General features: G+C 40.6%; 1 protein-coding gene across 3 annotated transcripts in view; it reads right to left on the reverse strand.

Moving 5' to 3' along the window:
* The window catches only part of GAREM1 (GRB2 associated regulator of MAPK1 subtype 1), a 192400-nt gene extending 175845 nt beyond the window's left edge, over positions 1 to 16555 (reverse strand). Inside the window, exon 1 of one of the 3 annotated variants that reach the window (XM_087439113.1) lies at positions 16047 to 16555. In XM_087439113.1, the coding sequence (XP_087295239.1) occupies positions 16047 to 16167 (121 nt within the window). In that variant the 5' untranslated portion in view covers positions 16168 to 16555. The remainder of the gene's footprint in view (positions 1 to 16046) is intronic. The other 2 variants (XM_014781316.2, XM_004422430.3) reach the window with 2 other exon arrangements.
* Positions 16556 to 17057: the final 502 nt, after the last annotated feature.

Here is a 17057-nt window from a genome sequence, read left to right on the forward strand (position 1 = left end):
GAAATCAAATTATTCGCTAAAGCTGGAAAATGTAGTATGAGGGAAAATTATACCACAGTTGTTTACAACAGGGAAATGCACCTTATCAGTTGTTAAATGTTAAATGTAGCCCTGATATTTTTTCAATTAGCGATGGATAGTTCAGATTACCTCCCACCCTGTGTTGCAACATCCACTAAAAGTCCTTGCTTCGCACGTGTGCTTTGCACTTTAAATTATCTGACTCAAAGATACTCCAGGGAACTACCATGGTTCATGTAATTTAGGATGCCATCACTTGTAATCCAATTATTATTTTACAATAACCAAGAAAGAATAAATGCAGTCAATTAAACTATGACATGCCATTAATTATAAGATGCATCCCAATTTCAGAGATATTAAAATGTGCACCTTAGAATCAGTGAAACATGTTCATTTCCCTTTTGAAAAATATTCTCACAACATATCAGGACAAATTAAACAGCTTTGATTAAACAGTACAGCTAAAACTCAATACTCTACCAGCAAAATTTTAATGCTGAGTTGGCTTCACTTAGCCTCAATATTTTTCACCTTCTTTCCATGAGGTTAATATATGTAAATATAGTTCAGTAAGTCCTAAAATAAGACATATACTCATATATTGGGTCTCTTCTAGGTTTGAGATAATTTGAGAAGTCAGAGATTGGGAAAGAACTCTAAAACCCTTGAGCTGAAGCAGAAAGGAGTGGCTGCAGGAATTATCACTTCTTTCCTTGCCCAGAACTTGCTAAAAGGTCAGAAGGTGAAGAATGGAGTGTGTGCACCTGTGTGTGTACGGGGGCAGAGGTTGGAGCGTCCGAAAACCCTGGAGTGTCCCAAGAACCCTGTAGCACAGTCATTCAGACAAGATTTCTGATACACCGGGTGGACACTGGTGGACATCCGGTGGTCCTACTAGACCCTGTGAAATGCACAAAGAAAAGAGAAGACAGAATGCTGTTCTTGGATGGCTTAGAAAGACATGTCTAAAGAGAGAAGTGATAAAACTTTTACATATATGCAACTCCAATCTAATAACGTTCCTCATGGAATGCAGGATTGAAATTTTCTTGTAGTTTTACACAAAGGTCATGTAGTAGAAAAAGTCTCAGAGAACAATCTGTTTTAAGTTCTCTTCTCATACTTATTTCTTCTTTATTTATACAGACAGTCTGGGTTTTGACATTGAGATATAAGGTCCAAATTGCCCTACGTTGTTCCTAAAAAGATTTAATTTTGGTCCTTGCATGTGAAATTAAGAGGAATCAGGAAGGCAATGCCACCAGAGATTTTGGGGGAGGTAAGGAAAACATAAGAGAAATTTACTTTAAGTCTTTAAAAATGAACAGACGTGAGTCATTATGGAATTTTCAAGCAACAGGCACATATACACAGTAAGAATAGCGTGTGAAAGTGTGTCCCTCATCCAAAAAATAATAGGGGAAATAAACTTTAATTAAGTAGTCTAAAGTTGAACGCAACTTGCAAATGCTTCTTAAATTCTGAATGGCATATACTCTCTCTTACACATACACAGATGAACAGCAGCTTAGTAAAGTATCATTTTAAAACAAATTCTTCCCTGGAGAAAACTTATTGCCAAAGCATCTGGACTATGCTTCTAGAAAGCACTTAACAAGTTACTATCATTTCCCAGACTCACCAGGGTAGCACTGGCTTTAAAATGAATTAAAATTTTCTTTAGAAAAACAAATCTCAGGCCTCCCACAGCCACTGGAAAAGAAGAGTAAGTCAAGATTAGGTACAGCTCTAGCCACAGTTTCTCTTCTTTGGGGAATAAAGGATTGTTTTCAGATTTCATTAACCGTCTGTGTTCTTAGATCACAGCCCAAGGCATTCCCTGACAGACAGGTGCGGCTGAAGTGTGTTTTTTCTATTGCTAAAGAGGGCAATAAATTTGACAAAGACAGTTCAATTCAGTAAGCATACTTCTGAATAAATGGGCTGGCACAACAACAATCTGGAATAAAATAAAAACCTTACGTCATATGCAAAAATTAATTCCAGATGGACTAAAGACTTAAACAAAAAAATTTTTTTAAATCTTCCTAGAATATCTAAGAGACTACATGCAGAGGGATCAGGGAGCTCTTTCTTAGCCAAGAGTGAAAACACAGGAAAAAGAGACTTATCTGTCCATGCAAAAATTAAAAGCTCTTAAATGGATAAATATAAACAAAATCAATAGACAAATGTAAATAAGGAAAACTACCTCTATAATATATAATTAGCATCCAGAAATTGGCAAGAATAAGCCAACAATAAACAGCAAGAAGAGCAAGTCTAAGTGATAAAAAGATATACAAAAACGGCACAAAATCACTAATGGTCAGAGAAATGCAAATTACCATAGCAACAAGATCTCATTTTGTACCCATCAGGCTGGCAGATTTTTTTTACAACTTTATAATACCTAATGTCACAGATTCGGAGAAATGGTATTCTCATACATCAATGATGGAAATAAGAATTGTTACGGACTTTTTGCATAGCATTTTGCCAACATTTACTAAATCAATTCCACTTCTGGGAATTGGGTTTTGAAACTCGGAGAAGACCCACTTCCCCTACATTTTTTTAAAAAAAGATTTAATTTCGGTCTTTGCATGTGAGATTAAGAGAATCAGGAAGACAATGCTATCAAATGTTTTGGGCGAGAAGGGCAAGATGTGAGACAGAAACCATAGACTTCTATAGAAACAATGAACAAATTAATGACATTAAGTACATGAAGGTTTAGTGAAGTATAATTCAGAGAGGCCCCAATGACTAGAACCTGAACACCAATCAACAGAAGATGAGTATTTTCACACCATGGAATATTGTGCAGCTGTTAAAAAAGAATGAATTTGTTTTATACCAGGTGATTCAGAAAGATTCCCATGAGTGATATTAAGAGATCAAAAAGTATGCACAATATAAAAGTATGTACAATATAATCCCATTTTTATAAAGCAGTGACAGAACTCTGTTTCAGTATATGTCTTTGTATGTATATCTAATGTCGATGTAGAAAGATTACATGAGTATGGGGAAAATATGAAGGATATGCACTGGATTATTTAAGTGGATTTTATGGATGGGCAGGGTTGGGTTGGAGAAATGGGGGTTGATGTCAAGGGAGAAGGTTAAAAAAAAAGGCAGCTAAAATATCTCGTTTATGTAAAATTGTAAGAGTGCGTGCATGCGTGCGTGTGTGAGTGAACAGAGTACGCACAAAAGTACAGTCACCAAAATGTTGATGGTGCTTATGTGCTGGGACTTCAGGTTATCTTTAGTTTTTAAATATTTTTATTTATTCAAATTCTTCATCATGAATACATTATGTTTATATCAGGGGAAATGAAGTTTTGTCTCATTGTAACAATTTAAAAAACTAGACAGACTATAAATGGTATTAATACTTAGTTCATATATTTCCCTTCTTCCTTCCGCTTCTAGTCGCCACTTATGAATGAAACTTCTCTGATATCTACCGTACAGTACTCAATTGTATACAACCTACTCAGATCAATATCTTCCCAACAGAGTCAAGAAAAAAAGAGACTGAGGGGAGGGGTTAAGTACAATTCATCAACTATCTGATCTACTGTAAAGTTAATTTGAGACTTCTTTGGCACTAAAAGATTCTCTTCAAGTCATCTTGTACTTCACTTTCAGCAACTGTCACCTCAACCCTCTGATAAACGCGACTATTTACAGAGTCCTCAGGTGCCAAGTTGGCAACGGGATATGTATTTTATTCCCCCATCCATCACTGCCTGTTCGCAGAGAGAGAACTAAACAGGGCTTTCCTTCTCCTATCTCCGGTTCCCTTCTTTAGCCACTACATTGAAGTCGACATTTGCACAGATATTCAACAGAAGAATAAAATGACATTCAAACTATCATATTTACTTCTCTCCCTGTATCAAAGTTATCTGTGAATCTCTATTTATTCTCTTGCATCAGCACTCAAATTCTAAGCTTCAACGGGCTCTCAGTGGCCAGTCAGAGCTCTTACAAGAGGGAGACTTGGGACGGGCATAGAAAACTCTTAACTGCCTGAAATGTAGCACTTCAGGGTTCGTTAGGGATAACATGGGAAAGAATGAAATATTTTTATAAACTTGTCAATTTATTCTTAGTCTTTAAACCCAAATAGTGACAAGCCTAGTTTGTCATGTTAGTTTCACGCAATGCACAGGAATTCATCAACAATGAAGTATCTGTGGGGAACTCTTCCTGACTTGAACTCAAACATAATTATAGCTGTAAATACATAACACGGTTTTAGCAAGATTTTCACAAGATTATTTTATTTTATACAGTGGAAGAGGATTCTTTCTTTCAGAGGACTGGCCACAATGCAACAATGAACAAAACATTTAAATCCAATATCCAGCTTGATAAAGAAAAGTAAATTAATCACAATTATTCTGTTTCAGAAACAGAAGTAATATCTACTTATGAACATTGAAGAAAAATAGAAAGGAAGTTTAAACAGTGATTAAACGCACATGAAACCTGGAAATTACTTATAAACATCCTGCAGAAAACCAAGAATAAAAGACACTAGAATTTTATTTTACTACAAGAGCTTTGCAAAAAAAAAACTACCAAAAAATTGAACTAAGGACTCAGAAAATTCACACAAAAAAGATAAAATTATTGAACTAATTCTACTAGTAGTCAAAGCAATACAAATTAGAAGTTCCAATTTTTTAATTATTTAAATTAGCAAAGACTGAAAAACACCTATGATATTCAATGATGTATAATGATATTACTCATTCACTGCTAATGGTTCAAACTTCCCTGGATACAATTTAGCAACACACATCAACAATCTAAAAATAATAAATTTTGAATAACAATCTCATTTCCAAGAACCCAAAATAATGACATGATGTAAAACTGATAAATTTAAGTACAAAGATAGCCTCAAACACATGACACTCAAAACAACTAAATGTCTAACAACTGGAAAATGGTCAAAAAAACAATGGTTTATTGGTAATAACAGATCACATTCAGTCATGGCAATTTTATTTTCAAAGAATATTAATAATGAAGGAAAATGCTCATGATCTAATGTAAAATTTAAAAAGCAGGGGGTTTTTTTGGTCTGACTTTTAGATATAGTCTCCATTTACATGCCATGCCTGCACAATAGGAAAATGTTAATAATGATTATATAACAAGTTATATAACCTCTGGAATTAAAACTGATACTCATTTTTATCATTTTTTGTCTATATGTTCCAAATTCTCTATATTAATGATATCCGGGGGAAAACAGTAAATAGTTTTTTAAAATACACAACCACCAAGGGGCCGGCCTGGTGGCACAAGCAGTTAAGCGCACGCGCTCCGCTGCAGCGGCCCGGGGTTCACCAGTTTGGATCCTGGGCGCGCACCGACGCACTCCTTGTAGAGCCATGCTGTAGCAGCGTCCCATATGAAGTAGAGGAAGATAGACACGGATGTTAGCTCAGGGCCAGTCTTCCTCAGCAAAAAGAGGAGTATTGGCATCAGATGTTAGCTCAGTGCTGATCTTCCTCACCAAAGAAAACAAAAAAAAAAAATACACAACCACCAAGCCTCTCCAGTAAAAGGAGGAGAGCAGGAAAAAAAGCACCTTAAAAAAATTGGACAACTATCCCCACTGTGTGTAGCAGATCAGAGACAAAATCTGAAAAGTTTGCAAGCCAAAAAAGAATGTGAGAGTGCCTTATAACAACAATTTCTTACAAGTACACGACTTCTCATGGCTTACTTATAAAGTACTTTCAGCTGTAATAAAGAGCCTCTTAAATAGAACTATTTTAAGGTTTTAGCTCATGCTCAAGGATGAAGCAAGAAAAGGAAGTCAGGGCAACAAGTTTATACTATCTTAGCTGAGTGAGAATCTGAACAAGGAGATATCAAGGAAATCAGGACCCAACGCATGGCTATTTTAGTAAGTTTTGAGTAGGAGAAAACAAGTGAAGAAAAGGCATCAATGCAAAAATCTGAGTGGCAGAGGCTGCTAGGTGGCTCCCAATATCCAATGCTCCCCTCTCTTGCAGTAAGAACCCCTGGGCATTGTGCCCAGTTAAGACTACAGTTCCTTGCCTTCCTGCCCATATAGGAGTGTGTAAGTCCTGTCCAATGAGATGTAAGTACAGTGCAGGGTAGGCCTGGTGGTAAGACATACCCTTTTGCCCCTCCTGCTATCTGGGATACAGATCTGATGGCTAGGGCTCCAGCAGCCATTAAGGACTATGAAGTGAAAACTACCTGCTGAGGACAACAGAGCAAAAAGACATGACACACCTGGGTCCTTGACACCGTGGATCTGCCATATCAGTCCTGGACTATGTACCTTCAGACTTCTTTTATATGAAAAAGAAAGAAATCTCCATATTGCATAAGCCACTATTTTTGTCATTGTTGGTCTGTTATGCACAACTGAAATTAACCTTAACTGATGTACCTGACCACCATGAGCTTGTGAAAATTTCTTCAGATCCTGTCTACTCTCAGTGGATCCCTCCCTCTTAACTGACCAAAAGATGGGACCAAAATAAACAGGAAAAAAATAACAGCAGAATAATTGTATAAAGCTTTATGTTACTTATTTTTAAGTAGATAATCTGAACCTTCTAGAGCCCTCTCTCTTTAGACATAACTAATTAAATTGTTTTTAACTTGGGTCTGGTGCTTGATTGTTTTTGTGTGTCAGTGATCCAAGGGAAAAAGGGTTTCAACAGACTAAAATTGAAGATCTCAGAGACTAAGCTACTCAGGACCAGGAATGACAATGGAATAGATGTTAGTTCTTTGATTCTAATCATTGCTTGCTTGCCCATTTCTACTAAAGGAAGAGAGAGGAAATTCAAATTGAATATCACGGAATACAGCGTCTACACAGAAGGATGTCTTGGAGTTATTCAAGTGTGCTTCTTCAGGCATTTCTCTAACCTTTCTTTGAATGAGTGACAGAATCTGTTATAACCAGTGCTTCCTAATTACCTACAATGTAACAGATATATTTAAAAATAGAGGGGCCAGCCCCGGTGGCATAATGGTTAAGTTCGCGTGCTCTGCTTCAGCCGTCTAGGGTTAGCTGGTTCGGATCCCAGACGCGGACCTGCACACTGCACATAAGCCATACTGTGGCAGTGTCCCACATACAAAATAGAGGAAGACTGGCACAGATGTTAGCTCAGGGACAATCTTTCTCACCAAAAAAAAAAGAAAGAATGGGGCCGGCCTGGTGGCGTAGTGGTTGAGTTCACCTGCTCCACTTCAGTGGCCTGGGTTCATGAGTTCGGATCCAGGGCGCGGACCTACGCACCACTTATCAAGCCATGCTGCGGCAGGTGTCCCACACATAAAGCAGAGAAAGATGGACACGTATGTGTTAGCCCACGGCCAACCTTCCTCAGCAAAAAGAGGAGGACTGGCAACACATGTTAGCTTAGGACTAATCTTCCTCACCAAAATAAAAAAAAAAGAAAAGTAAACATTTACCCTTTTCTGGTTACTTTTAAATATTTGAATCTAGTTCCCTGCTAGGAGAAAAGTATTGTCAACGTGAACTAATTACCAAGAGCAAATTTTCATTTCTAACATCTTAAAGTCTGGTATTGAGAAAACTGTCATCTTTAAAAAAAAAATGATCATGGAAATTGTTCTCTACTGAGTGGAGAAAAAGAACAGAACATAACTTATTTTACACCTTCACAGGGGTACATACATGGGCAGTGCTCATACACAATAACATTCCCTTCTGAGCTGTAACCAGGCCTAATCAAAATAACTTACTGTAGATGTTAAATATTAACCTGAATAACAAATACCTTCACAACTATAAGACTTCATATTGCATTTGAAATTCAATAACTTGGTATTTATTAGACAACCAGTAAGCCATCAAAACTCAAGTGGTATTTAAATACTTCAAACTAGGTTTAAGAATTAGCAGAATCAATTAAAATGACTTGCCCCATAATTATAAAGAAACTCATCCACAGAACTGGAAAGGGGCTCAGAACATTGTTTTTTCCTTCTTTTACCACGATGTAATACTCCTGCAGTGGCATAAAAAGAAACTCATTGTCTGGGATTAAGACACTATGGTTTCAAGTCAATCTTGGGGCTATTCTAGGAAGATGACAACTGTACCAAATTAGCAGTGGTAGTCTTGTAATAACACTATTTAAACCAAGTGGCTTGCTTTGCTTAGAAGTAAAATCCCTGGTGTCCTGAGAAGACGAGACAATGGATAGTTAAATGATTAGCTGACTATCCAATCAGGCCTTTTCTTTATTGTAGTAAGAGTTGACTAGTTCCAAAGCTTTATGGCATTCTAGTCCATATAAGATTAAAAATTCAATGACATAGCTACATATAATATATAAAGGAGGTATCTTAATTTCAGAATGAAAGAAGTAGCAAGAAAGCAAAAAATCTAAAAATGAGTTGCAATTTCTAGAAATAATTTATTCAAAATATTGATAAATAATGATCCTAAGAATCATTATTTCATCATGATGATCCACTAGTTTCTATATTTCCTACTGCTAATTTTAGGACCTATCATCTTAGTTTCAATTTGTATATTTAAGAATACAATGTCTACCTAATTGAAACAAAAAATGAACTTCTATTTCAGACTTCAGAGGTCACAGATAGCTTTAGTAATATGGATATTTTGGACCCTCAAATTTATTTTAATTTTATTTTTTTTCCCTCAAAGCCCCAGTAGATAGTTGTATGTCATAGCTGCACATCCTTCTAGTTGCTGTATGTGGGACGCGGCCTCAGCATGGCCAGAGAAGCGGTGTGTCCGTGCGCACCCAGGATCCAAACCCAGGTCGCCAGCAGCGGAGCACGTGCACTTAACCGCTAAGCCACGGGGCCGGTCCTGGACCCTCAAATTTTTAATACTGAGATTTGCTCATTCATTTATTAAATACTTATCCAGTTTTTCCTACTTGCACTGTGCTAGGATCTGGGAAATAGTAAAAATAATTTTAGACATCTTTAACCTGAAATTTAAGTCAACATTCTCGTGAAACTGGGAGTAGGAGTGGGAGTTGAGACGTAGGGGAGCATCTTCATGTGGAAATGTCTTCTAAAAGAAGAATTAATCCCATGTGATTTAAAATATTTTAACAGGTTTTATATTTTGTCAAGTATGACAAAATAATACATAAACCAACATTAAAAGTTATTTTTCAAGTTGCATATAATAGCTGGTATTCTTAAGACTGATAATCCTGCCGAAGACCAGAGGGAGTCTGAGTCTTCCTAGAACTGCTGCTCAGTAAGTGAAAAGACAGATACTTCAGGAATCTCAAACAAAAATAAACGAGTTTACAAGCTGGTCTACCAGAACTTGCTATTTCAATAAGGCAGCCAAAAGAGCAAAAGAGACTAAAATACTCTCTTTAAACTATGATGTAGTCAATCACAATGGTCAAACCAGTTTTCCTTTTACAGATGAACGGAGTGTCTTAAGACTGGCCATGGGGATACTCATTTAAGACTTTCAAAACAACCAGATTACTTGAAACGCAAGAGCACTGAAGGAGCTACGTCCAAATCTTGTCTTGTGGGTCTAAATGTTTCTCACCATCTGCTGTCCCCTACAAGGTCCTCTCCTATTCTTTCTTCATAATTTTCAGGCGTGGCCAATTAAAACAGGTGATAACTAGGGCGGCGCGTGGCCTAGTGGTTAAGTTCAGCACACTCTGCTTCAGGGGCCTCGGTTCAGCTCTGGGGCGTGGACCTACACCACTTCTCCAGCCATGCTGAGGCGGGACCCACATACAAAATAGAGGAAAACTGGCACAGATGTTAGCTCAGGGCGAATCTTCCTCAGCAAAAACTAAATAAAAAATAAAATAAAAAAATAAAACAGGAGATAACTAGAGGAAAGTAAAAGTATACAGTGTATAAAAGAACACCTTTTAAGACTTTCTTCATCATCCACTTCGTGTATAACGTTATACCAGGCACTTCTTTCCTGCTAACAATTACATAACTACAGGTGCTCAGAAAGTCACCATCCACCCAGTAAAAGTAGCGATGCATACATGCTAAAAAAAAAAGATTCAAGTGTCTTGGTAGCATCTGGTCAGACTCACACGTGAATCTGGATTAAGTCAAAAGTTCCTTTCCTAACTTCCTACTCTGGTCTCTCCCAAGCCCAATCTTGGGTTAAATTAGTTCATAACACTTTCTCTCTGACAAAGACCTTACACCACCTTTTTATAACCTGTGGATTACTTGATCAATAACCTGGAATAGCCAGAAGGAAATAGGCTAAAGTGTCACTCAGCATTTCCCTCAGTTTCTTTACCTGTGCAAGGATAATAAAATCTACTTATTATTCAGTGGACTTCTGTTGCCTAAATGATATACTCTGAAGCCTCCCCACTCAACTGGTCCGCACCTCCACTATACCAATCTTATATATGTATATTGTTTTGCAATACATGTGTATTTCACATATATTATTGTATTTAATTATCACAGTAAGTAGCTACACAAGAATGCAGGCTGCATGAGGACAGAGATTTTTGTCTGATTTGTTCAGTGCTATTGTCCCAATACCTATAACAGGGCTTGACATATAGCAGGGGATTAATAAATATTAGCTGATTGAACAAATTAATGGATAACCGTGAGACAGATGGGCAAGTATAATGTTCATTTTTTCTGCACTAGAAAACTACAAATCAAAGGGTTCAAGGGACCTGATCAGGATCACGTGGCTATGAAATGGCAACACCTATATCTGAACGGAGGTTTCCAGGCTCCAAATCCAGATCCTTTCAACTACTGTCTCTCTCACCCCGGGCATATGTACCCTCTTCCGATACAGAATGAGAGGGGAAATGAAGCCACAGAGAAGCATAACACATCTTCCTAGAATAAGACTTACATTAAGTTTCTTTAGAAAAAAATTTTTTTAAATAAATATATTAAAGTAATATCAACCATGGAGATTTTGAGAACTTACATTAATTTCAAGGATAAAAAAGAGATCTAGAAACACCTTTGACATTTGCAAGCAGCCACTTGGAGCCTCTCTTTGATCTGAAGCTCCATGTTTCTGCTCCTTCGGCCCTCCAGACACTTAAATGGTAAAATTAGAGAAGCGCCTCAGCACAAAGCAAGGACCAAAATTCCCACAGTCCCAACACATCTGGGGCTTAGAATCAGCTCCGACTCCTCCACCCAGCTAGGAAGGAGATCTATCTGCTGATCTATCTGCACAGCTGCCTCCAACTCCTACCACCTTTTTTTCTCTCAATCCATGCAGCCTTGGTCTTCCTCTTCCTTTCAACAAACACCATCAATTCCTCTTTCACTGCTCTAGACCAGCATTCTTCGAACTGGGGTACATGTCTGAAGCAAAGCCAACACTTCCCGATGGGTTCACCATCACAGCTGTCAGGGAATAATTCCCAGACCCCCAACTTCCAAATATTCTCTTGTCTAAAAATGGATCTGCCTGGGACCAAGACTGTGATGGAGGGACATCCACCCAGTGATGAATGGAAGCTGTTCTTCACCCACTTTACAAAAGTAATGTATTTGCATTACCTTCCCCAGATCTTTCTAAACGGCATTACCCCAGGGTGTAAAGACCTCAGGGCGACAAACAAAAGAACAAATAAAAACGCTAATGCAGGTTGAGGAGTGAAAGGCTCCAGCATTTGGGTAACACCCTCCTTTTCTAAGTCAGGTAATTTCCAATTCTTTGTTTAAACAACCTGAAATATTTAAATACAAAGATCCTTATGGCCAAAAGAATTACAAAATACTGGGTTTCAATTTATATACTTTTTTGCTACAGAAAGGAAGACAGAGTGATCAATAAGACACTTTCAAGCATAAAAATATATTACTTCGGGATAGAATTTTATAGGAGAAGGGAAACGGAAATATGAATTTAAGGACAAAAAGACAAGGTTTAAAAATTTTAACGGTTTAAGAACTTATTTATGCATTTTTAAAAATGAATGATACTCGGAAGCAAATACAGATCCTACTAGTGCTTTTTAAATGATGTAACAATTTAAAACACCAATATTTACAATATGCTGAAAAATGAAATCTTTTGCAACTACTTAAACTTAGGATGAAAAGTTTTAGCAATTAGCTTAAAAATGTGTGCAGGGTACAGAGTTTTACAGAATCTTTTAGGAGCTACAGGAGCAGAAAAGTTAGAAGCACACTGCTATAGACCAACCTGTCGGAGCCCTTCCAAGACAAAATACTGGAGACAGAGAATGAACAATGTCCCACCTACCTAGTTTTGAGTGAAGATGGGCTGGAGAAGGGGTGGGTATCAGCATTTTCCCCACCCTCCTCTTAGTCATAAACACATTTGTTGAACCTGGTTCTACAGCCAACAGTTTCTAAGATTGATGATCAAGTTTAATATCCAATCTTAACTGCATTGCTGACTTAGCCCTTGGCTGAGGAGATGTATCTCACTAAGGAGAATCACTACAGTACTCTTCTTTGAGTTCTCCAGAAAGACTCATGAGGCAATACCATAAAGGCTCACTAATTTTGTATCTATCTTATTATACGATGACCAATTTCACCACCAGGGATGTAATATGGAATGCGTCTATCTGACTGGCATTTCAAGACTGACACGCATAATGCAAAGAACTGGAGAGTTCTTTACTTACTGTGTAGTTAATATTTTAAGTAAGGCAAGTGTACTGAGCAGTAACCTCAGATACCTCTCCATACCCTAAGCCCTCACACTCCACTTTCTTCCTTCTTTCTCTGATTCCGTACTCTCTTCTTCCCCACTGCCCCTCCCTCTTTCAGCCACTCCTTTGGGAAGGAGAAACTCATCTAAATATGATGGATGAGACCAGCACTTAATTCGGTGTCTACACTGTTTTAAAAATACTGACTTTCTGGTCCTCGAGCTCTTGGAGAGACAGTGAGGCTATTTAGAGCAGACATTAGACCTACTCCAAACCTACTCCCATTTAGTATGAGAAGGCAGTACAGTTTGAGATAAAAGGTCTGTCTTGAGAGTCAGAAACTCGGCTGGAGATCCCACTCACCCATTTACTAGGTATGTCATTCAAATTCTCTGAATCTCAGGTTCCCAAAGACCTTAAAACGGGGTGCTGGGGATTTGAGACAATACACATCAAGCACCTAGAAATGTACCAGCACATAATAGGTATTCAGTAATCATCAGTTATGAAATTAGATGTTAATATAATATTCTTTAACGATTGCTTAAAATCAGCCCTTAGTTTTCTCCTGGCATAATATCAACCAGTGGCATGTTTTTCAATTTCTTTCTAGTCTCTTTGAAAACAAGTGATTTGGAAAATGACTACCTTTTATGTCTAAGAACAGGGTGTCCGTGTGTAAAATGTACCTGCAGTACTAAAACCGCCAAAAAACAGACACAGGACGAGGACCACACGAAACCTGAGATTTCACATAGAGCATTGGCATGGCCTTAACATGTTCTAAGCACTACTGTGAAACACATTGAAAAATAAGCATGGAGGGGCCGGCCCGGCGGCGTAGTGGTTAAGTTCATGCGCTCCACTTAGGCAGCCCCCAGGGTTCGCAGGTTCAGATCCCGGGTGGCAGGCATCCCACATAAAATAGAGAAAGATGGGCACAGATGTTAGCTCAGTGCCCATCTTCCTCACAAAAAAATAAATAAATTTCAAAAAAGCATGGAAATCTATGATCGACTCTTTTAAAGTCTCTCCAAATTTAACTGGTAAGCTAACACTTTCCCCCCATCAAATTAGCAAAGGTTTTTTTTTGGAAGATATTCAATATTGTAAGGCTGAGGGGAGAGTGTTACTTCCACACTTCTGATAGTGTAAAGAGTATCACCGTTAGTCTCTAAAGCAATCTGACAACATATATCCAGGACTTAAAAAAGATTAACATGCTTATTCAGCAAATGCAGGAATATAGCCTAACTCAAACAAACAGACTTCTGTACAAGAGTGTTCCTTATATCACAACTTATAATCGTAAAAAATAAAGTAGCTTGATGTCCACCATACAGGACTAGATCATATAGCCATCCCATGGAATGTTATGCAGCTATTTAAAAATACATATTTAAATAAGATACCATTGTTAACTGAAAGTAGCAAGGTATAAAGCAGTATTTGGCTATGATTCCAAATTCGTGTGTGCCATTGTGATTCTCAAGGGGGAACAAGAGAAAATTTACAATAAAGAATTGGAATTACACACAGTGATCAAAATCCATTCCACAGCTTGAAAGGACACAGTGTTAAGACTTGCTACCCACGGCCCAGTTTTAAAAAGAAGTGTGGGAGGACTACACTGCTGATTCAGATCCTTTTTATGAATGGCAGGGATATAGAAAGTGGCTAATAATGCTAAAAGTTATGTCTGCAACTGATATTTAGCCTCTTTAAACTTTCAGTTTAATGAAGCTTTTGGGTGACTTTTACACCACATGTACCAGTGTTCTCTGCTTAGCTAAGAAGTTTTGGCGGAGTGTGCCAAGATGAGAGAAGGTCAGAAAAGGTCAGGACTCATAACCTTCCAATATATACAATTTTGCACAGTGGAAGAGGAAATGAAACACTGTAAACACACATTCTCTCCTTCTTTCTCTCGGATTCAGATCTGCAGATATATTTAAAGCACAAAACACTTCCCTGCTCTAAGCAGAAATGCCTCAACACACCACTTGTCCCTCCTTGGATTCATATGCACTTCATTACTAGTTTTAAAACTCCTAATTTATTCCCAATGCTCACCACTACCACCACCAACCAAACAAGGCTAGCAAGCATGCCAAGATTGTTTTCCAGCTTTCACGAACTTTCCTGCATTTTTCACATCAGTACTTCAAATGTCTAACCCCACAGATAAGAAACGGAATAAAATGCCTTTGGACATTTATACATCTCACGTTACGCGCGCTCTTGTACTCCAGAAGAGGAGGAGTAACTCAACTCCTTGTGACTTGAAAAGACATCTTTCTGTTCAGGGCTCTTCTGACGTGGCCTGTGTGACCCCAGGTCTATCTGTTTGCCTGCCAGCCTGGGCCCAGGTGCTTCCAGCAGCCCCACAGCAGAGCAAGCTGGTTTCTGCAAACAGTCTGAAATCGCCTGAAGCCAAAAATCAACTGAAGTTATTGTGAAAACACAAGAGCAGACAAAACACACCTAAATTGCCACCTTACATGTCAAACTCTCCAACTGAAAGGTGTCTACTTGCTTGCCAGTATGCACATCTACTTGTTTGCAGATGTCATAGTGCAGAACAAACAGCTGGGGGATGTTTGGTTGGTTTCTGGTGGTGAGTTTCAGGAAATCCAAGCATTTCTTAGTTCTGAGCTCAGGTTGCAAGTCAATATAGGTTTTGACGACTTAAATTTTTTCCAGGCTGGAAATGCGCTAAGCTAATAATTAACCTTAAGCATACCATCACTTCTGCTAAAAACATTTTCTACACACAGCCCTAAATTACTTTCAGTTCGGTTAAACAAAACAGACAAGCTGTAATAAAAGGTCTCCGAGAAACGTGATCCCTTTCATTGGTCACCCAGGAGCTTTTCCTCTGAAATCGGCTGCTTCTTGTGGGGGAAGGCGGAGGACAGCATCCGAAATAAAGATGCCACTCGAAGCACAATTATTTTGTAAGAAAGTTGCCTAAGATAACTCTTCAGGGTTTCCTAGGTTGAATAATTCTTGCAGGCGGGTGGGGAGAGACAGCTCGCCTCCAAGATTACTATCTGCAGAGGCTTCCCCTAGGTTGATTTTTTTTTTAGGCGTCCTTTTAAATTATACTGCAAGGGCTCTGATTTTCACATCTCTAACTGCTGCTGGGGGGAGTTGAGAGCAACGCGCCAGGGCTGCGGCAGCCGCTCCGGCCAACTCCGGGGGTTGGGGGGAGCCCACTCCCACCCGCCCGAGCCCCCGCGCGCGCACACCCGCGCGGAGACTGCGGTCCGCGCCCGTCTGCCCTGCGCCGGCGGCCCGGCCGGGACTCACCGCTGTCCAGCCGCGCGATCTGGGGCAGCCGGTAAGTGCTGACCAGCAGGTCGAGCGGAACGGCCACCGAGCTCCACTTCACATCCTTGAGGCTGCAGCCCAGAGAGGGCGCCGGGTCCATCTTCCCCGCCTCCTGCTGCCCCGCGCTCCCGCCGCCGCCGGCACCACCCGCGCCTCGGCGGCCGCCGCTGCTCGCGCTCGCGGTCTGGGACGCGCGGGAGGCGCCGGGCACTCCGGGGGCGCGGCGGCTGGGAGGGAGGGGGCCCGCGCCCGGCTCAGCTGCCGCTGCGGGGCATGGCTGGGGCGCCCAGCGCCCTCAAGCCCCGAGAGGACTCGCAGCAGCCCTGTGGCTGCGGGCGGCCCGGGTGGCTGCGGCGGCTCCCGCTCCGCCTCCTCCTCTGGCCCCGGGTCTGCAGCTGCGGCGGCCGCCCGCTCGCCTCCTCCTCCTCTTACCCCTCCTTCCCTCCGCCTCGAGCGTGTGAGGAGGAGCCGCGGGTCTGAGAAACGCCATAGCAGCGCTCCCAGCACTGACTAATCAACAAGGTGCGAGCAACGCCTGCGCAGCTCGCGGAGACACCGCCTCCGCCCCCGCCTCCCCGGCGCCGCCCGCTCCGCCTCCCGCGCGGCCTCCTCCTCCCGCGGCCCGGCGGGCTCGGCGCGGCGTCGGCTTCCCGGCTGCGGCGGCCGGCGCCAGCAGCACGGCGCGCTCCGCAAGCTTTAGCTCTCGCTCCCCCGTCCGACCGCTCGGGCGCCCTGCAGCCTCGGTGGGCGCCGCTGCGCGCCCAGCCTCCTTCCCTGCCCGAGACCCTTCCCGGAGCCCGGGAGGAGCAGAGCGTGCTGAGGAATCTTTCTCTTAGTCGCAGTGTTGGGCACCCTCCCCTCATGCTTCCCACCTTGGCTCTGGAGTTGCTAAGACGGGGCACAAAGGAGACCTATTTGGTACTCATCTCTTGCGAGTGCCACAGGCATTTCTCCCCAACCCTACAGTTCTACAAACCGAGCTGGAAGTTA

This window comes from Ceratotherium simum, chromosome 14 (genome assembly GCF_057802395.1).
Source record: "Ceratotherium simum simum isolate JZ-2026a chromosome 14, ASM5780239v1, whole genome shotgun sequence".
In the NCBI taxonomy this organism is placed as follows: Eukaryota; Metazoa; Chordata; class Mammalia; order Perissodactyla; family Rhinocerotidae; genus Ceratotherium; species Ceratotherium simum.